Source organism: Panulirus ornatus, chromosome 20, assembly GCF_036320965.1.
Source record: "Panulirus ornatus isolate Po-2019 chromosome 20, ASM3632096v1, whole genome shotgun sequence".
Classification (NCBI taxonomy): Eukaryota; Metazoa; Arthropoda; class Malacostraca; order Decapoda; family Palinuridae; genus Panulirus; species Panulirus ornatus.
In genome coordinates this window covers 6,267,499-6,290,000 of record NC_092243.1, presented here as the reverse complement: position 1 = coordinate 6,290,000, position 22,502 = coordinate 6,267,499, and the positions used below count along the sequence as shown (strand labels likewise).

Below are 22,502 nucleotides of genomic sequence, written 5' to 3'. Positions count from 1 at the left end.
TATTTGGCTCAGGCGTTTTCCATATTACACCAAAGAGTACTCTTTGGCTTGCCTTATGAAGGTTGTCCTGGTTGGACATTTAGGTGAAGACATTAACAAGAAAGCTACCCCTCACATGGTAAATAAAACCAAGAAGAAAGTTTGTTTTCTCGAATTCTTAAAACCGGATCATAAGATTTCTTGCGATCGTAGAAATTTTGATATTGTCCCTGATGCAGAAACGAAGTGTGAAGGGGGGATAGGGGTGATGAAGGGGTACCATACGGTGGTGGTGAAGGGGCAGAATTTTTGTTAAAGGGGACAGTAAGAGGGTAGTGAATGGGTAAAACATGTATTGGTGACGGAGGAAGTAAAAGGGTAATGAGATAATGATGAGAAAGACAAAAAGAATACGATCAAGGGGTAACACAAGCAGTGGTGCACGTCAGTAAGGAGCTGAGGAGGGTCAGGGGGGAGGAGGGATGGGTGTTGGTGGAGCGCGGGCAGCACTGTGAGTCTCGGGGCGGCAGCAACACACACAGTGCAGTGGATGGTGGCTAGTGGCTGGGCACCGAGCGACAGGTCAGGCAGCAAGTGTTGTGTAGTGAGTGTAGGGTGGCACTGACAGTGAATCTTGCCTCATCTCACGCCTTAACCACAGGCATTATCTTCCTCTCCCTTCGCCATGGATTCGCCAGAGACGAAGAAAATCAAACTTGAAGATGAGGTTAGTAGAGTGTATCGTCCTCCTCATCCCTTCGTGCTGTCGATGGTAACCTTTTTTTTTTTTTTATCGTAATACACCGGTATAGTCTGTATTCACACGTTTGTGGCTCTCACGACGATACATCAACCGATTGACTGGGTGTGTGCATCTGTGGAGTGTGTGTGTGTGTGTGTGTGTGTGTGTGTGTGTGTGTGTGTGTGTGTGCGGAAGATAACGTGACCTTGCCAACATGACTGTTTGTTTGTCTGCCTCCGTCACATTTGTTTGTCTTGCAAGCAGTGTAGTGCGAAAGCTATAAGGAATCTGCGCACTTCATAGTTTATTGTGTACCTAGTGAGAAGACGATGCCAGTGCATTTCTCGTGTTAAATGTCTAGATTATTGCATTGCTGTTAGTGGTAGCGTCGTCGGTGCTGTCTTACGTCGCTAAAACTGTCGTATGTTGATGGTGGTCGCATTTGGCTTGGACCACAGACGTCCTCTGAGTTACCATGGGTCGGCCCTCAGGCAGGATACACGCAAAACAAGTGCCTCGTTTTTTTTTTCTACGCGTAAAGTCCGTACTCTCGGCATTCTCTTGTAACTCAAAAGTTCTTTGCAGTTGCCCATTGTGCTCAGATACACTGAGATCTTTAGTGAAGAATGAACATTTTAAAGTAGATTTCACAATCATATAACTTGTGATTCTGGGGTAAAACTGGAATTTCTCTTTGCACATCTTGAGGACTTACATTACTGACGCGAGAATGGATCCCAACGGAAAGCCATCATACCTTGCCCAGCATTTATCACAGGAACATCCGCGTTTTTTTTTTTTCTTCTATCAGGGATTAGGCGTCGTTTCTATCCTTCTTGTTAGGAGAGCGAGAGAGTAAGGAGTTAAGATGTCTGGAAAAATGTGTGTCGTTAAAAATGCACTTTAGAAAAGCGACGTACATTGGTTTTAGGGTGTCCAGCGATTTGACATCAGCTTCGTAGGGTGAAGAGATAGCACTATTAATGAAAATAATCTTCACGCGTTGATCTCTACCTCTGTATGTGGGTGGTAGTCCAAGTACAAACGTGTTTGATTCTGTTCCCCTGGCGAGGGATAAACCTGTCCTGACGCTGCTACAACGTGTGTGTGTGTGTGTGTGTGTGTGTGTATGTGTGTTTTACGCGTCTGTTGCTAGACAATAGATGGTGCAGGCAGGTCAGGTGGGACGGACGTGCTGGACAAGGCTGGTCGTGACTGTCCCATTTTGTCTCCAGCAGTACTTATGGCTCCTAGTACAACCGTCCCTCGACCCCTGGTGACCGACCCGAACCTTGCATTGTCTTCCGTAGCTTCCTAATGTCGGTGACGTATCTGTAAGGGTCATAAGGAACGAAATGAAATGAATAGATAAATAAAATAAAATCGTTATGCTTAATGGGGCCGGATTCCGGGTGCGAAGGGTAAGCATCCTACCTCGTATCTTAAGGAGTGTCAACACCGTCAACATACGCTCAGTGTGACGTATTCCTTGCGTTTGGTTCGTAGCCTAGTCCGTCGACTGATCCCCCACCCTGAATCTATTTCATCATCTTGTTCTTCGTTATCCGTGTAAAGGTGGAGGGGGAGTAGAAGTAGTGTGTTAGTCCCCTCTGTTATCCCCCCTCTTGGTTTGTAATGTGAGCCCTGAGGGTCATCCCTTTCAGGGAAAAGCGAGCGCTGGCCTGATTCTCTTGGATGTAGTGACCACACGTGTGGCGTCGCCTCACACTGAACTTCTCCCTCCTCATGTCACTGGCAGCTTCAACTTTGCCAGCCTCTCAACGCCATCGTGATACGAAGAGTATCATGATGCGTTCCACGTTGTAAAATCATTGTTTCACCCATATTTGTATCATTCTAGTTTTTTTTTTTTTTTCGTTTAATAGGATTTTGTATATCATACGGAGCTATAGCCAGACCCGACCTCCCAGCTGGAAAAATGCACATGTTTATTCATTCTAAATTTGCCAGTGGTGATGATGTTAACACTCTTATACATCATATATTTACTCATCCGCTTGACTGTGGTGACCCCGATGTGCCCCCTGATAGTCCAGCTGTATCATCAGTACTCAGTGGTGTATTCGCGGCTCCATGTGTTTGTCTGTATAAAAATGACTCGTCTTCACGTAATGATAATCGTCGCTTGTTACCTGGGCAGCTGTTTTTTCTTTTTTACTTAATCTGCATTGTTGTGTCTGGGCCAAGTATACAACGTCGAAAGCAGTTAATAATCTTTTTTTTTTTCCTTTTCTGTTCGCAAAACAAGTTCGTCATGTTATAGGACCGGTAGTCAAGTGGGTTTAGGCACCCCTCTTGCCTTTCTTCCTGTCATCGACAATCCATCCATTATCACACGCACTCCTGGAAATCCCTGGGAAGAACAGAAAACAGATCTTACGTTCCATAAATAGGTTGATATACAGTCTGAATCTTAATCATCTTAGGGAACAGGGTAGGAAAATAAAAGGCACCTCCTTACCCACCTCTCCCTCCGGCTCAACTATCAACAGGAGGTAGAAATAATGAGAAGAAACACCATGTAGTAGGGGGGAAAAAAGCATCCTGCTTTGGAAATACGATAGGGAACTGTGAGCATGAAACGTTCCATGCTATAGAGACAGTCATAGCTTTACTGGGGTTGTTTCAGGAGAGAGAGAGAGAGAGAGAGAGAGAGAGAGAGAGAGAGAGAGAGAGAGAGAGAGAGAGAGAGAGAGAGAGAGAGAGAGAGAGAGAGAGAGAAGCTGCAGGACTAATCTAATGGTAACAAATTTAAATATTGTTTAAGCTTCGATTTTAAGGTTCTGGTTGTTTGCATTTACTGCATCTGTTGGTAATTTATTCCGATGTATCACAATTCTGTAGTTGAAAAAAAAATATATACATTTGCCGACGTTGCTGTGACATGTCGATCCTTTTACCTTCATACCGTAATTTCTGGTCACTGGTTTAGAAACATGAAGGATGTGATCAAAGATCCCATTTTCTCTCTCCACGGTGGGTAAATTTCTTTGCCTCTGATCTCTCTCTCTCCGTTTCTTTAACTCACTTCACTTATTTCGAGGCACCATATTCGTTGACCTCCTGTGGATCTTCTCCGTAAGTTCTTTGTGAACTTTTTTTTTTCCAAGCCGATTAGCCAATCTTGAGAAGCATAGTCTTGTCCAGGGTCCATTGCAAGTTGTAGTTAGCCTGTTGAACATTTCATTCCTGTACTTGATCGCATTTGTAATATATATGTGCCACTATAGAGGTAGATTCCTCCCTCCGTCTGTATATTTGTAAAGCAGATGTCGGAACGGGATGACCATGTCAGTGCATTTATAACAGGACGTATCAAATACTTCGGTGATATCATTCATCAGTGAATCAACCCTGCTCAAGATGGAAAAAAAAAAGCGAGTGTTTGAATTCCTTCAAAGCGCGTGATCGGATCTCTCTCTCTCTCTCTCTCTCTCTCTCTCTCTCTCTCTCTCTCTCTCTCTCTCTCTCTCTCTCTCTCTCTCTCTCTCTCTACCGTTCCACATATATACCTCTAATTAGGGCGGTTATTTTTATTCAAACTTTCCGACAAAATCTCCCAGGCAGTATGATGAGTACACGCTGCATGTTGGTGTGTTCTTTCCTGCCGGTTATCGAGCCGGTGGGAGTGGTGCTTTACTCTCCTATCCCTTATCAGTGATAAGATTAGGAATTAAGGATATTACTACTATCTTTCAGCAGATACCCTCTTCAAGATCCAGCAGGTCTCCTGTTATCTGCCCTTACAGTGTACCGTCATTACTGTCTCTCAGTAGATGACCTCGTCATAGACCACCAGGTCACCTGTTATCTGACCTCCCCACGTACTGCCATTACTGTCCTCCAGCAGATAACCTCGCCATGGACCATTAGATTTTCTGTTATCTATCTCCATCATGTACTCCCACTTTCAAATCTATGTCCCTTAAGAAATTGTTCCCTCTGTCTAGTTTTCCACGATTGTTCATCTCTGTGCAGTGAGGTTTCCTCTCTAATCTGCTTTTTATGTCCTCACACTATTTCAGGATCACTTTTACGAAGTGGTGTACGGTATGTGATATTTCCCATTGCGTTGTTGTCATACACAGAGACGAAATCCAACACTGATGACGTCTCTGTTCCCCATTGGCCCTAACGTGCCCAGTGACGTGTTGATGTGGTTGATGCACAATACTCGAGGAGCTTCTGTATCCAGTGATACTCTGACGTGTACCAGGCTATTGCCTTATGATCAGTATCTCCCGTCCTCAAGACCCACTCATCCCTGATCAGTGTGCATGTGTATGTGTGTTTGCCTTGCTGCTTCCTTCTTGCATCATCTTGATTAGTGCATTCATTTTATTTTTTGTACAGTTGCTCTCCTCGGGTACTAAAATTATGTGAATTATAAAATGAGAACAAAAATATTATGCAATGGGGTCGTTGCTGGTGACATAATTGGTCGAGGACTTTAGTAAGGCCTTGACTCCCATACTGGATAACACTTGCCTGTAGACCGTTCGTGTTGTGGTCTGACCTGGTAACTGTTGTCTTTGTTACAATATTTCTGGAATGTAGTTTGCCGTAGTCGTCGCTTCATATGCCCGTTCATTCTGAGAACAGCTGGTATTATTGACGAGGGAGTCATATGTCAGCCTCCTAGTGTTGCTGCCTTATTAGCTGATCAAATGTATTCCCAGGAGGAAGAACGATATGTGGTGATCACTGGTCGTCGTATACTTTTAGCAAAGCAGTTCCTCTATACCTGGCGAATCCTGTTCATTTCCTAAACATTCTAGTGTAGAATACTTGTTGTTCAACCTTTTACTTGATGGAGGAACCCCTGTAAGCAGTATATGATATTCTGTGGAATCCTGATCTCAATCCATTCTTGATTTAAGGAAAAATTCTGTAGCTTCATATATATATATATATATATATATATATATATATATATATATATATATATATATATATATATACATATATATATATATATATATATATATATATATATATATATATATATATATACATACATATATATATATATATATATATATATATATATATATATATATATATATATATATATATATATATATATTTATATGACCAAGAGGATATATGTGTCGGAGGTGGAGGGAACGAGGAGAAGTAGGAGACCAAATTGGAGGTGGAAAGATGGAGTGAAAAAGATTTTGTGTGATCGGGGCCTGAACATGCAGGAGGGTGAAAGGAGGGCAAGGAATAGAGTGAATTGGATCGATGTGGTATACCGGGGTTGACGTGCTGTCAGTGGATTGAATCAGGGCATGTGAAGCGTCTGGGGTAAACCATGGAAAGCTGTGTAGGTATGTATATTTGCGTGTGTGGACGGATGTATATACATGTGTATGGGGGTGGGTTGGGCCATTTCTTTCGTGTTTCCTTGCGCTATCTCGCAAACGCGGGAGACAGTAGCAAAAAAAAAAAAAAAAAAAAAAAAAAAAAAAAAAAATATATATATATATATATATATATATATATATATATATATATATATATATATATATATATATATATATATATATATCAATTAATTATGAAATGCTAGGATTTCGTTTATCATTATTATTATTATTATTATTATTATTATTATTATTATTATTATTATTATCATTATTATTATTATCATTATTATTATCATTATTTTTATTATTTTTATTATTATCATTATTATTATTATTATTATTATTATTATTATTATTATTATTATTATTGCAGAATTTAGTACAACTCTTAAGGGATGTTTGCGGAACCCTTGGATGAATGTGATCATTTTGGCGTTACTTTAATTGTCAAATGGGAAAGAACTTAACAGTCGTAGTGTGGATAACGACTCATTCTATAAGCCAGAATTTCTCATAGGTTACCTGAGAAAGCATTAGAAGGTGACTTGGAAACATGAAAACAATAGTCAGGGATTTATTCTCCCGAAGATTTGGTCGACCAGCAGAATTAATTTTGGTCTCTTGCTCTTCCGTTTTCCTTGTTACCTTAATCCATTTGTCCCTATGGACAATACCGAGTTGAGGGAGTCGTCATGGTGGAAGAGAGTGATGTATCCATGCACCGTCCTGTCCTCTGCCATAGACCGTTACCGTATGGCAGATGGTGTCGGCCAGTGACGGAGGTTTGACTGGTCCTCAAGTTCACCTGGACAGACGACTTTACGGTGATGAGGCATTTCATCCGCTGTGCATCACTCAAATATGCTCGATTTTAGGGTCGCTATAAAATACATCACCAGAATGTTTTGTTCTTCGTTTTAGACTGTTCTTAATCGTGGTGTGTGTGTGTGTGTGTGTGTGTGTGTGTGTGTGTGTGTGAGTAAAGGCTGCTGTCGCAATGTCAGTGTTGCCACAATGGATTGCAGGAAGTTCTTTGGTGGTGGTGAGGTGATGTGTGTTGCGGAGGGTTGGATGGTGGCCTCCCCAGACGACCGACGTAGTTGATGGCGAGGGTGGTGTGTTGTGGAATGAAGGGTCTTAGAATGCTATGTAGGCGTCTGTGTTAGAGGCAGTGCCCAGCCAACAGCTACGGATAACAGCCATGGGATGCCACAAGGCGACAGCTACTATCACAACCTGATATAAATGAGGCCGACCACCATAACAATGTTATACAGGATTAGGTGGTTACTCTGGCTTCGAGAGATAAACTATGACCCATAGTATTCCATGTTAAATTAATCGTATGCGTTTGCGAGATTCCATCTTGTCTCTGATAACAGACAAGCAGACAAAAAGAAAAAAAGAAAAAAAAATCTTTCACACAAGTGTAAGATGAGATTGGGCAATATCAATCAGATAGGGAATCAGATGAGGACACTGACTGGATTACTTCGATTTCTCTGCACACACACACACACACACACACACACACACACACACACACACACACACACACACACACACACACACAGGACTCACTCCTGGGAAATATGTTGTAGACACTGTCAGCAGGAAGAAAAAAAAAAAGAGAATAAATCCTTTGTCTACTTAAAAGCCATTTCTGCTCCCAGGGAGGACAATGAAGCACTTAATGACCTACTAACTTGACTGGGACTCGTATGAGCAGCAACATGAAATAACGTAAAGGAAAAACAAGAACAGAAGTTATCAGGCAGCCAAAAAGAAGAAAATGATACAGGGACACATGGAAGAGGTAGAACCATGTGCTGCACAGTCAGACACAGACGCACGGATCCGCACTGCAAGACTGACTGGCGTTTTACGATATCCAAACAACAGAGAAAACATAAAGTGGCCACAATCCATGACCTTATTGTGAGAAAAGGAGGCGGTCTGGAAGTTGGGTTCCCCCTGGTCGATGATGATCACAGCCGAATCGGGTGTAATCGAGGGATGCCAAAGGTCTAGCTGTGGGGGAAGGAGACCTGAACATGGTACAAGCTCAAGGTATTCCTCGTGCGGCAGCTGATCCATTCCAAGTTCCAGGTTTTAACAGAGACGAAGAAACGAGAGGCGGATGAAAACATAAATAGGTATATTTGAAAAAAAAAAAAGGCACCTGTACTTTTATCTTGTTTTTGTCTAATCTTTCCCTTTACTGTATTTTCCTTTCTTCTTACCGGTAGTTGAGCCGAAGGGAAGGGTGGGCAAGAGGAGATGCCATCGTGTTATCTCTAATTCCCATGTATAGTTGAGCCGGAGGGAAGAGTGGGCAAGAGGAGGTGCCATCGTGTTATCTCTAATTCCCATGTACTCCCATGTACAGGTCCCCGGTACATAACAGTGCAGCTGTCGTAACTAACGAATAATATTATGAACTCTTAAGGGACGTTGTCAAGGCGGCTGCAGAGATAACGCTCTAGATACACCACACTCTAGGGTCGAACTCTGTAAAAGGCCATGAAAGACACTGTATATCAACATCCAGTATCTATAAACAGTATGGTGAGATGCTACACACTACAGCGCAGACTATGATAATGAACAGCCCTCTACAGGTTAGCACGGCAGAGAATAGGGACAGTGAAGCATACGAGCCAATGGCTGACCTGACCTGACCCATACACTAACGACATCACACCACACCACACAACGACTCGGGGTAGATGCAACACTAACTTCTCCAACGTCAAACCTCAAAGTCTTACATCCAACAAGAGAAATGTAAATATCTGACTAACTAAAAGCTATACAAGTGGAAACAGCCTGATACAAGAGCTTAGGCACTTTTGGAGGAGACGAGAAGGTGCCTCATAAGGCACTGGAGGGGGGCTTTACTTAACATTTGTGAGTTGTCATGTACGGCGGAGCCGACATGGCATACACACCAGCGGTAATGTGGCAGAGGTCGCCGTCAACAGCACCAAGTCTCCTCCCTCACGACAAACTTGCTACCACCAGCATCACCAACACTACCTACCGCCACCATGAACACCAACACTGTGCCTCCAACCCCAACACTACCTACCACCACCGATGCTACCAACAACTTTGTGCATCTTCCTCAGCACTACCTACCACCAAGCGATTGCTGGCTTGACGTGACAAGTGGGGTAACACAGGGTTCGTTTCTCGGACCCACGCTCTTCCTTATTTCCCTCCACTCCACAACACACCATCCCTCACCATCAACTGTGGTGGTCGTCTGGGGACGCCACCACCAACCCTCCACAACACAACACACCACCCTCACCATCATTCCGCGAGTCATATCACTGTCACAGATCGAATCTTCCTTAATTCATTAACGAGTGTAGACGATAGTTCTAAGTGGATTTACCCACAAGACGCTTCCACCATTATTGACAAGAAGTCCTCATTAGGTAGTACCTGTGGGCTTAGGGATGGTTTGAGGGTCATGGCTGGCAGAACACATCCGTGCAGGCCCCAGTTCCCGCATCGAGGTCACGGCAGCTCCCTCTCTCTAGTTCCCAGTGAAACTTTATGGTCTGTAAAGTAGTGAGCGCTACCGGTTAATCCGCCTGCGGTTGACGTACACGTTGGCCTGAAAGTCTACGTCAGTTGGTGTCCATTTTGTACTTTGCTCTAAGGTTCTTTGAAGTCTCTTTGGCATCATCTTCCTATCCTCCTTGAGTCTTTTTTTTCTATCCCAGTAAGGCGGAGTTCACCCTTGAGAGTGGTAGTCAGTCTACATCTGCTAGTGATGTTGACACGTCTCTCTCTCTCTCTCTCTCTCTCTCTCTGGTCAGGACGATAATCATCTGGGCTCCTTCATGACCTCTGCTGTCATAACAGGATTTAAGAGCCACTTAAATTGCTGGCGAATTCTTTTGTGACGGAACTCAATAAGTTTAGTTACGACCGCCTTCAGCTTAAAGTCCCAGGGCTAATCTGTGATAGCCTTTCTTTTTTCCGTCCAGTTAGGTTCGAATTAAGCTTCTCCAGTCATTGGATGAAGGTTTCGCTAATCCCCACCGGCGACACAGGCTAAACCTCAAATGAAGGACGTAGAATCTTATTAAGGGGTTTGATATCGTATAAATTTTCATGGCTCCTTTTGCCCTCCGCAGTAAAGTGATCCTTGTCAATGTCATTTCAAGGCGTCCAACACCTTCCCTGACTTACTATATATGTACTGGCCCAACTGCTGTGTAGGAGACACTGTGAAGTAACCAGGCGTCGCCAGCACCTGCAGAGTCTGTAGCATCAGCATCCGGAGTATGATGGACGCTCAGCCTCTCGCACAGAGTAGACCAGGTTTGGATTCTCGTGCGCTTTGACTTCATAAACGTCATCAGGTTTGTTACTGGATGACGGAACTCAACGGTGAGAGCTGTTTGTTCCTGTTCTGGTTATTCCTACCTCGGAAGATGCTCCCATACCACCCTGCTGTATATCGGCACCTGGTCCGTATACTTGTATATACTAAGCCGTTGGACCTAAAGCCACCCACCGTCATACCTCGTGTGATGAACGGTCCAGAGACGCCAGCCCGGTGCCAAACTATCGGCACGGGCTACCCTGATCCGAGTCTACATTGCCTTATGAGTAATCTCAATACACTGGGAGTGGCCACAGTGTCTTGTGAGTGACCATTGTGTGAGATCGGCTACCTTCGTCTCATGAATGACCATAGTGTGTCGCAGGGGGAAACGATGCCTTGTGAGTGACCATAGTGTGTCGCGGGGGGGGGGGGGGGGGTGCCTTGTGAGTGACCACATTGAGTCGCGGGGGTGGGGGGGACGATGCCTTGTGAGTGGCCACATTGTGTTTTTAGGGGCGACACTGTCATGAGTGACCACATTACGAGTCGGCGACACTGTGTTGTAAGTGACTTCAGTGTCCTGTCGGAGGCCAGAGTGTGTTTTATAAGTAGGTGTAGTGTTCTGCAAGTGACCACAGTATAGTATGTGTGTGTGTGTGCGTGAATGAGAGGTAAATGATTACGCGTGATCAAGGTCGGTGGCGTCAAAAACATGTGTGACGCATCATTCATTATACGTCCACTGAGACTAAGGTCCCTAGGGGATGTCAGAGGGCAGGGACCATAAGTTGGCTAGGGTGACCAACATGAGCTCCTGCAGCGTCCAGGCTGCGTTCCAGTCAGAAGCAGGGAAATGATGGTGATCTACAAAGCGAGAGGTTCTGCTTCCCTGCTGGCTCACAGCTTGGCACCGCTATGCCATCGCATTCGCTTCGTGTGTGAGGATAGTGGCGGTGGTAAGGCAGCAGCGGGAGTGGCCAGCCTCACGGTGTGGGCGGGGAAACGTAGTGACCTTGGTGGCCTTCAAGAAGGTCAGGAATGACACAGGAGTTCATAGCGGCTGGGCAGGAGGTGGACGAAAGGAGTCGGAGGATGATTCCATAGGACAACTCGATATGGATTAGGGGCGCTGGATGTGGATGAGTTTGGCCAGAGGTGGGGGAGGTAGGGCAGCGGTGTGAGGGGTGAAAGGAAGGGAAGTGGTGGTGAGGGTAGGGCGACGGAGGCAGGTGGATTGGCACACTCCCGGCTACTGTAATGTGTCGTGTATGGCCGCCCGTCTATTGCACCACGCTGGGCTCTGCCTCCCTCCTCCCCTAGCAGTACACTGGACAACGCCTTCCTCCAGCCCCTAGCACCACGCGAAGCAACGCCTACTCTTCGCCCCACCCGACGCTCTGTCTCAAGCACATTTACCTCCCACATGGTTATCGCTTTTCCTTCTTATCGCAAACGCAGCTTGATAATGTAGGGGGTGAACGGGTCTTCAAAAGTTTCAGGGACAGAGCAACCAAAGGCCACAACATGAAATTTCATGAGAAAGAAACTGTTTAGAGAGAATATAAAGTACAATTAGATTGTGGTTCGTGAATGGAATAATGCGAGTGAGGATGCAGCAAATGCGAAATGGAAAAGTAATCATATAATGCTTGAGTTTTCCTAGTAATGGACATAAAATGATCAGGAGGAAAATCAGGCTGAAAGAGGAAATACGATTCTGGAAATAACAGAAGAGAATGCAATTACTTTAGAAGCATGAGTTGGGAAATGGAGTTCCGTAGCCGTAGCGTAGATCACTGTTATGGAAGGTTCTGTGAAATCTACAGTGAAGGAGATAAAACGTGGATACCTTTAGCTGGAGAGAAAGGGGAAAGTTAAAGAGAAACGTTTCAGTAAGAAGACGTCAAAAGACAAATGAGCTTATGGAAACTAGGGTTTTTTTTTCAGATGTCGATTTTTGTTTTCGTTTATACAAAGGACTGATCCGCCCTTGTATGGATCCATGTACTGCTTTCACATCTGGGGTGGTTCTGTCTGCATCCTTTCTTGGCAGAGTTGGAGTCGAATGCGTCGCTGATCAGTTCTTCCAGACTAACTTCAAAACTTAATCGACTTACCCTATGCCGCAAAGTTAGTTCACTTTCCCTCGTCTACAGGTATTACTTTGGTTTCTGTTCCCGAGTGCTGGATACCTGTGTGCTCCCATTACTAACTAGACCACTCAATGTTCAGCAAGCTGCTGCGACACATGACGAATGTGTGGCCGTTGGAAACTCAAGGGTGGGCCGTTTTGATCACTGTTTCTTTCCCAACACTTCGAAGCTTTGGAACTCTCTACCCTCTCATGTCTTTCCCAATAACTATGGCATTTTTTTTTTCTAAATCAGGTTTTTCATTCCCTCCAAAATTCGTATATACTTTTCCATCGTCTCTTCTTTTCCCCTTTCATTAACCTTTTTATATTTCAGTTAAGGCTCGTCCTTGATGTGGACTTCAGTCTGTGAATGGAGTCTCTAGAGTAAAAAAAAAAAAAAAGAAAAAATGTGATACTCACCATGACCTTCGGTTGATGGGTTAATTAGAGCCTTCCCACCTCTGGGCTCCTTATCATAGCCTCTATGTCGTTTGGTTCGCCCCCTTGTGTTAGGTTCTCCATGAACTTGCACAAACAAGCTGTGTTCTACATTTGATCAACTCATTGATGCGAACCTGCAGACACTTAGAGTGTGATCAGTTGATCACCTAATCGAGTCCAAGGAGGGAACTTCTCCTCCCCCCCCTCGCCCCAACCCCTCATTCTCTCCCTCCCCCACTCCCTGATGCAAGACCATCAGGCGGGATGATGAAGCAGTCACAACGTCTTAAAAGTTGCCAATTATTTATTTCTTTTTCCCTACGAGGGCGTTTTCTTTCACGGCCACCACCAACCGAATTATGAATACGTTCATTCTAAAACTTCGTTTTGTTCGTTCAGCATCTATATTAGAGAGGGAGGTCAATCTGATGAGAGAGAGAGAGAGAGAGAGAGAGAGAGAGAGAGAGAGAGAGAGAGAGAGAGAGAGAGAGAGAGAGAGAGAGAGAGAGAGATCATTGTGGCATTATTTAGTGTACAAACTAGCAACGTGATTATGCATACCGTTGCATCTTTAAGTTTTAGGTTACTGCATGACTTAAGCCACTTCAAAATAGGAACATGTTGTCTGCCTGCTCTTACATGAGATCCGGACTAATTGCGCTCGGATGAGGGTGCCTTTATGAACAACGGACGTTTTTTTCTTTTTTTTTAACACCCAACTTGTCCGGCCGGGTAAGACGCTATGCATAGAGTGTGTCAGACGGTGCCGGGCATGCATACACGATTCCTACGTCAGGCATGGGTAGTGGTACTTCCCCGGGGCGGCTGCTCCCTATAACACGGAGGGTGTGAGACGGTCGGTCCTGGGCATCATCACTCCAAAACCCAAATACGTCAGTCAGTATGGCAGTGAACTCACACCATCAGCGAAACGAGTCGGATCCAGGAGTAACCGACCATTCGCTTAATTCCATGAGCAGCCTAAGTTTTGTTCCGGTTAGAGTAATTTCCCCACCCGACTCCCACCGCAAACTCCCGCTGGTCTTCCGTCGCGTAGCCTCACAATGCTTCGGTCCTGAGCACACGCGAATTCGCTCAGGATTCGAACCTTGAAGTCTCCGCCTAGCCCGGGCGGGCGAGGTGTTGACCTCTAGACCAAAGCCTTATTAGCCATGCTTTGCAGTCATTTCCTGTTCTTGTGAAAGCATCTCATTTCTCTTTATATATATATATATATATATATATATATATATATATATATATATATATATATATATATATATATATATATATATATATATAATTTTATGTATGTGTGGGTATGTGTATACGAGTGCATATGTATACACGCCAAGTACATTCAAGTTTTCTAGCACTTTATACATTGTGTATTTTTCTTCACGCTAATGAAAAATACTGGAATACATAATACATCTATCCGTACCGTAAACTGTATAATGTAGTTCATGTGAGTCGTAAACTCTCCGACGGAGATTTTAAAAGCCGATATCAATCGGTTGTGGACTTATCATCAATGCCCCGTTGGCCGGTGGGTCTGTTGGCAGCCTTGATGATCAATTCCCAGCACGGCAATCGGAGGGCATCTCGCAGTATCTGCACTACGGATGGCCACCACACAGATTAGACTTTTCTTTGAATTCCTGTAAAATTTTGAGAGAGGGGAGGCGGGGGAGGAACAACAATAGCTCTTAAGTTGATTTATAGATCTTTCTATTAGTTCTGTGAGACGTGGAACAACCTTAAGAGATGTCATCATAACTATAGGAACATTTTGTTCTGTTACGGTTTTGTTAAAGGGTGTGAGTCTGTCTATAAATATACACATTTATGAATGTTTATATCAGTATCTATCGTAGGGATCGTAGGTGGGCGTAGTATCATATGGCCTTGAACGTCATGCGTATTGAGGGGCCGCGCTACTACTGTGATGAGTTGAGTTTGGGGGTAGCCCTTGTACAGTGCTGTTCTTCGCTACGTCAAAGTTTTTTCGCTTATAGCACATTCCTAGCCCGAGATAGGCTTTGACATTTGCCAGGCTGGTACAGGTTAGTGCATTTGATATATTGGCCTGTGATGAACTCGGTGAATTAGTCGTAAAGTGCCTTGTAAGATGTATATTATTTTGTAAGCTCTAGGGTGTTATTCAAGGTTTCTGATAGTTAAGCATGACGTTGCATGTACATGAAGTTTATTTTTAGTGGGTAATTAATCTTGCTCTTGATTTCCAGAACGTGTTCTGTGAAATGGATGGACCAGTGATTGAAGAGCTTCCCATGATGAGGAGCATGTCTCCTTCAACAGTGTTCGGTGAACCAATTGAGATTGACTTTAGCCAAACGCTAATAAAAGATCCTACGAAAACTGTTGAAATTACGCCAAGCGAAACTTCACTCCCCTCCTGTGAAAACAAGAGGAAGAAAAAGTCTGTAGAGGTAAGTACATCATCTTTTTAAGGTTCATTTATTGCAAATTAGGTACATTTTGGGCAAATAACAAACAAATGAAGTCAGGCGCTTAATTAAAAGCTCGCCATACTCTCGCAACGTGTGAATAATGACGTCACATAATGTAAGCCAATCACAGACCAAGTTTATAAACGTCATCGAAGACCGACCAACCATAGGCCGCGCTAGCGTTGTGTGTTGTGTTTCGTTCAGCCTTGGTGATTCACAAGGAGGTGGTGTGGATAATCTATAAATTTGGCAGTGTACTACGTTAATCTGCAAGCAGATGCTGAAATTTGTGGTATGACAGGAACTCAGAACTATCGAAGTCTGAGGAAAACGTTTCAGAATGCCCGAAAGTAGACGGAAAATAGTGTATTAGTGAAATGTTAAGACCGGTGGTTGTCATGCAGTGTTTTTGTTCGTTAACGCTTCATTGTGAACATCCGACTATATGTCAGAAGCTAAATATCTTAGCAGTTGCAAAGCAACCAGTGAAATGACGTAATGCAAATCGAATGACTGGCCTTTAGTGTAAATGTTAGTTATTCCAGATGATTCTTTCTCAGCTGTGAAGCAGCTGGCTTGTGTTTACCATGAGGTTCCGTTTTCTGTGATACAGCAGCACCTCTTGGACGGGAAACCAGGATGTTGTGATGTATTATTCAGTCTTTCTTGGTTTCGTTTATTGTCACCATTTCACTGATCCGAAAGCGTGGCCCTGAGTGTAGATACGAGAAGGTGGAGATGACAGTGAACCAGTAGCTCGGTCCGTGTAGGATGAAGCTGTGATTGTATTATGCAATATTTTTTTTTGGTCTTGAACACGTATTTGCTCCTCCTGAAGTATTTTCGGTGTTGTATTATCACTTGCGTGATGTTACGAAATATTGCTGCATGAATTGTAGTGTCTTACAAACATATAAACACCATACCGATGAGAAATCCTAAGATGTTAAAGGTGGTATTCGTGAATATTTACAATATTCACAAGGTGTTATAGCTACCATAGTGAGATGCCTCGAAGATGAAGTGACATATATATATATATATATATATATATATATATATATATATATATATATATATATATATATATATATATATATGGCTGTAATTTGCAAATTGAATGTCAAGTCTGTCACACTGAACAGGTGAGGTGCTATCTCGTCAAATCTTCATTATTTTACAGAGATGAGAAAATCTGTGTGGGTTAAGGGTTGTGTAATACGTGTAGTCCCATATAGCAGAGAGGTTCCTAGGATGTAATTTACTCGAATGCTTACATCAAGCTATTCTGCATAACCTACCAGGTTATTACCTGTATCAAGATTGATATTGACGTTTCATTTATGACTGTGGTTCAGGATGGGATGAAATATCCCCTTACTTTTAACCAGTAATATGATTTTGTTTTGATAAAATTCGTGATAAACATTGTATACATTGTGATGAGAATTGAAAATAAACTACGTATTGTTATGTGACGTAACGTTAAACTTTGCAGCTCTTGTGATAAGAGTTAAAGATAAACTATTAGACAAAGGTAGAAAAGTGAAGTTGGACTTATGACTGATGGCTGTGTTTATGTAAGAGAGAATAACATCACAAAAACCTTTGTATTGAAAGGGAAGGGTAGTGTATGTTCCGTTGTATTAGTAAGGATTTTTTTTTTTCTTTTACGGAACACCAGAGGAAAGCAGTGGCGACGATGAGTCACTGCTGGAGTTGTTTGTCAAACACGACCGAGTGGGATATGTGACGAAACTGTCCATGACCGACCCAGAGGACGGGTACGATCTTAAGTATACGAAAGAGGATCTCTCTCTCTCTCTCTCTCTCTCTCTCTCTCTCTCTCTCTCTCTCTCTCTCTCTCTCTCTCTCTCTCTGTTGCGGTAAAGTGAGTCCAGTTACCATGTCCCTTATTACCGGACATTGTAGGTAGATTTGGTATAGTTTGTCACTGATGAGATCCTTTCACGTGGATGTAGAATGCTTCCTTTTTAGTCTCTCTCAAGAACTCCATATGGTGCAACTTACACATGTGCCGTTGTTGTCACACTGGTGAATATTATGTAAGACCATTCTGCTGATTCAGGAATATTTGATAGATAAGTCAGTTATGTAATGAGGGGTTTTATTACTTCATTATTTTTTCTTACGTACTTTGTTCGCACGGCACTGGAAACATAGACATTTTAGCGTCACGATACGATCCTTTGTTATGAGGGGTCAGGCCCCTTACCTGACTGTTATCTATCAGGTCAGAGGGCACGCTCAAGGGTAGTACGTTCGTGCTTAAGGTTAGTGCGTTCGTGCTCAATGGTTGTACAATCTTGATTAAGACTCTTACTGTTGTGATTTCACAATGGTATGTAAAACTCGTGTGATTGACTGCAGTTAATGTCATAGACGCATGACTGTATCATCCTTAAACTCATATGGTTTCATGTCGCATTTGCTCTCTTGGGAAACCGCAGTTATGGATGGCCGGAAATATTTGTTGCTATGAAAAGGAGATATATTCTTTTAACCTGGGAGTATGGGAGAAAGAATGCTACCCACTTGTCTATTGAGTGCCGTATATGGCGACTAAGAGGGGCTGGAGCAGGGACTAGAAATCTTTCCCTCCAATACATTTACATTATTAAGAAGCTTAGCCCCAATTTTTTTGTTCAGTTGTCTCTTCGCAGAGGCAGGAAAAAGCGTGCACGTATTAAAAAAGTAGAAATCAAAGTCGCAAACGAATTAAAGATAACAGTTCTTTGCAGTCGTAGAACGGACGGCGTAACGTAAGACGAATTGAAGAGTAGTTGAAGTGTATTTACTAAAGCAAGGTTTCAGTTTCCCTTTTTTTATGGTGTCTGCCTGACGCTGCCTTCCTATGTGGGGTTTCTACCTGACGTTGCCCTTCAGTGTGGGGTTTCTACCCGACGCTGCCTTCCTGTGTGGGGTTTTATCCTGTGTGGCTTCCGGCCAACATTAGTGTGGGCGTCATGCTGTAATGACGTCACACGTGACAATGTGCATCAATTCATCGTCTCTTCTTCTGGAACTGTGAGTACGGCCCTTGGGTATGATGGCTTGAATCTGTGATCCGGTCAAAGGCCAGGCTGTCATACCTAAAGGTTGTATTGCTGTACTTATGGGTCATAGCATCGTTCTCCGCTGCCAAATTTGCGTCACTAATTGAATCGCCGAAACTCAGCGTTTAAAGTCGATTCACGGTACGCCTGTCACGTTTATCATCACTAAGAGAAATCCATCTTCCAATATAGATTAAAACCGTGAATTTTTAAATGTGTTATCGGGCTTAGAGATGTCGGGTGTGGTAGAATTGAAGTTTTTGGTGTAGCAAACTGCGTTTATCTTTCATCTTGACTTCGTATCTGCATTTTCTCCTTTCTCTTGAGATATTTGTGGTTATATCAGCTGTGGTAGCCGCCGCTGTCTTCCATACCAGCTGCAGAGAAGGCTAGGCTATCTTCCAGATCGTATAGAATGCCGGTACTTGGCAGTGTGTTGGCTGTTTACATCTGGGAATCTCAGCTCTGGAAGGATTTCCCTGGTTTCATGCACCAGTTTCCCGAGCTTTCTTAGAACATTTTCGTGGTAGAACTGGGAAAACTTCATATTTCCCATTTCATTTAAGATAGTATTTTCATGGACGGCATTAATGTCGTTTGCAACCACAGTGCGTCTCCGACAAAGCTGCCGTTTTGCTCTTTATAATTAACTCATCGTTTCCTGTCATTTTTGCGTACGTGCTTATTGTTTTATTACTTCTACAAACCGTTTGTACAGACTAGGATAGTACTGCTACTGTCTGTCCTTGAATTGTAACTACCAGTACTCCTACAGACCGTCTTTAACTTATAACCACCCGAATATAACTGTTACAGCCCGTCCGTAATTTACTACCAACATGATATTACTCCGACAGCTCGTCCATAAGTTGTAACCACCAGGATATGACTGCTACAGCTCTTCCGTAAGTTAGAACCAAAAGGATATTACTGCTACAATGCACAACCCGTCCAAAAGTAACAACTAGGATATTAGGATATTAAATAGCGTAATTCAGCCGGAAGTAGGAATTGGTCGTAAATGAAAAAGTCAAAGAATTGTCACCAAAATCTATGAATTATTGCTGTTTGTATGAAAAGTTTGTGTAATCCTGCCCCATCTAGGTATTTAGTGACTTGGAGTGGATTCATGCCAAAATTTGTTTGTGCCTTTTCATTAAGTGTAATCAAGAGTGTTCCTTTGAATATATCAACCTGTTTGGTATATTTAGTAAACAAAAGTTCAGGGTAGAAATATCGTTATCACAGAATATATATTTTATAAAGGTAAACCGCTAGGACTACTGGATTGAGGTGACATTATTGCCCATATCATGCCCTACCTTGCTTATGCATGACGCTGGGACATCGAGGTGAAGTCAGTAGTTGGGGGGAAGGTCAGTTAGTCGGGTGGATGGGGCGGGAGGTCAGGAGTCGGGTGGGTGGGGGCAGGTCCTGGGAGGTTGGGTGTGGTAGTGGAAGATCAATGGTGGATCTAGACTTCCGCCTTTGCCTCGCTAAATGAACCAGCGACATCTTCCCTTCAAACACACCAAGAAAAACAGTTAAGACCTTAAAGCAAGGAATTCATAACGTAAGACTGTCCTATTAGATTAAGGTGACTTTCATTTCGCCACAATGAAGTCTGATCCGATGTGCCGTCTTCGGCGTCCATGTCCTATGTACATTCATGGCAACTTTATATTCTATGTATATGAATGTGCGTTTCAGCATCCGATCTAAAGCAGGTCACCCTGATGTCCGTTTCACTTGACATGCATCTCACGCTTGCGGGGGCAAACATTCCCAGTCGGTGATGACCTATTCAAGTGTGATCCGCTTGCTGTCGTTTATTCATTAATGGGTTGCTGAACGTTGGGGTTAATGATATAAAGCTATACCAGTTTTTTATGAGATGTAATTGCACGACTGTAATATGTTTTAACGCTTAGTGGTCCTGACCGCGAGAGATTCACAGTCTGCATGGGGTGAAGCCCATGGATAGGTTCGAATCTAGGTCGCGGCAGTCAGTCCGCAGTCGATCCCGCTTACGTTTCGGTAATTATATATACCCTCCACAGGGCTAGTAAAGAAACGACAGCATGCATGGAGTATCTGCATTACGAGTTTTTAAACACAGAATAAAGTGTGATAAAGTCTAGAATGTTACTTTGATGATACAGTAATCTATATTCAGAAATAACATCCTACTGGCATGACAGTCATGGAAGACTTTAAAAAAGAAAAAAAAGTTACCCCTGAAATCGAAGGGTGCCATTTGCTCCAAAAGAGAGAATAACAAACATCCGGGTCCCAAGACATCAACACCTCGCCATCTGTCATCAGAAATAACACAGGATGTACGGTTGAGAAGTTCAAGAGTGCACTGGACAAGTACCTACAAAGTGTACCTAACCAGTCTGGCTGTGGGGGCTATGAGGGTCTGAGTACTTGCAACAGTTTGGTCGACTAACGACCTAATCCAGCACCCTTGGCCTGGCCTGGGCTGTGGGGAGTGGAGCCCCCAAAAGACTCAGAGATATATCATAGAAGCTCAACGGGAAATGAATAGTTGAGTAAGAATAAGGAAAGCCGAGCAAAACTGATAATTACCAACAAACCTACTTCATCTAAAATACATTAAAACATGAATTAAGCAGAGGCAGTATTTCAGTCAAAATTAAAATCCTACAGTCAGTTTTATATCCTAACGTTATCACATTTAAAACGGCCGGCGGACATTTATAACGGCTGGACGGTTACACTCTAAATCAAATAACGCTTACCTGAAAACAGTATAACTGTGTCGATACCTTATTGTTGCTTTTAATTCCTGAGAGGCGGGTGAGACTCCAGTGTAAACAACACACTCGCTAGAGCGACTGGTCAGCTAAGGGAAGCAATCTGCCAACACTGGATGGTTCTTGTTGTGAGCTTGTTTACAAACTGCGGCGGAGAGTGGGGTTTGGAAACTAGTTCGGTCGTACTGATCGCCCATCGAGTTCACGGATGCATGTCCTGGGATGTGTCTTTGTATTGCCAATATCCAATGCACTGCAGCTGTTGAACTTATATTCGTATATAAATGATGGCTGCAACTCCTCAGGAGTAGATAAATGACGGCTGCAGCTCCTAAGGAGCGTGTAACCGCCCTTCCCAGTTAAACCGGATTGAAAGGATACAGTAATTTGCTTAGTGTCTTACCAATATACACATTAATGAAACCGAATAGAAACCGTTATGTATTTTTAATTCAATGATTCTGCTTCATTGTGAAATTTAGAATAATAAGAACATATATGAAATACTCGTGTGGTTTAGTTTACCACCGAGTTGCGTTTACAATAGATAAGGATGGAATAAGTGAATTTCTCGGAAAGACCAGTATATAGTTGTTGGTTTCCTGTATCCTGACGTTACGAAGGAATTCACACATTTATTTCAATATCAAGAAAGGAGCGGTTCATTCTACACTTCTAAGGTAAATTCAGTGGTGCTAGGAGTTCAAATGTTTTAAGAATAAAGGACTGTCGTCTGCAGACTTAAGAATAAAGAAAACTTAGTGTCTACAAATCGTCTTTCCAACAATGGTTTGAAATGTGGTGCGCACTCGTGACAAAAATGCGTTAGCTAATAAACTTAGCGGGAACCCATTATTACACCATCCGTTTGCCTAAATGTTAGAACCATGGAACAGAAAGAAACAATCGCCAGGTGATAAAGATGGCAATTCCCTAAACCCATAAATTATGTTTGTATCGCCGAGTAGTTTCTCAACGCGGATACTGATGGTGTCTTCTAGTGGAATGTTTGTAGACGAAGATTTTACAATTTCTAAAAATCCAAATTAGATATTTATTTTTACTTTACAAATGAAAAAAACTCCTTTATTTTGTGCTCATTAGTAGTTATTGATGAAATAACCGAAAGAATTT

The 22,502-nt window shown here is 43.0% G+C and overlaps 1 protein-coding gene across 3 annotated transcripts in view; it reads left to right on the top strand.

Annotated features, from left to right (window-relative positions):
- Window positions 1-504: 504 nt before the first annotated feature.
- The window catches only part of cnc (NFE2 like bZIP transcription factor cap-n-collar), a 721,520-nt gene continuing 699,522 nt past the window's right edge, over window positions 505-22,502 (top strand). Inside the window, exons 1-2 of one of the 3 annotated variants that reach the window (XM_071674581.1) lie at window positions 505-706; window positions 15,287-15,490. In XM_071674581.1, the coding sequence (XP_071530682.1) occupies window positions 665-706; window positions 15,287-15,490 (246 nt within the window). In that variant the 5' untranslated portion in view covers window positions 505-664. Of the gene's footprint in view, window positions 707-14,970; window positions 15,104-15,286; window positions 15,491-22,502 lie in introns of those variants that run through there. The other 2 variants (XM_071674582.1, XM_071674579.1) reach the window with 2 other exon arrangements.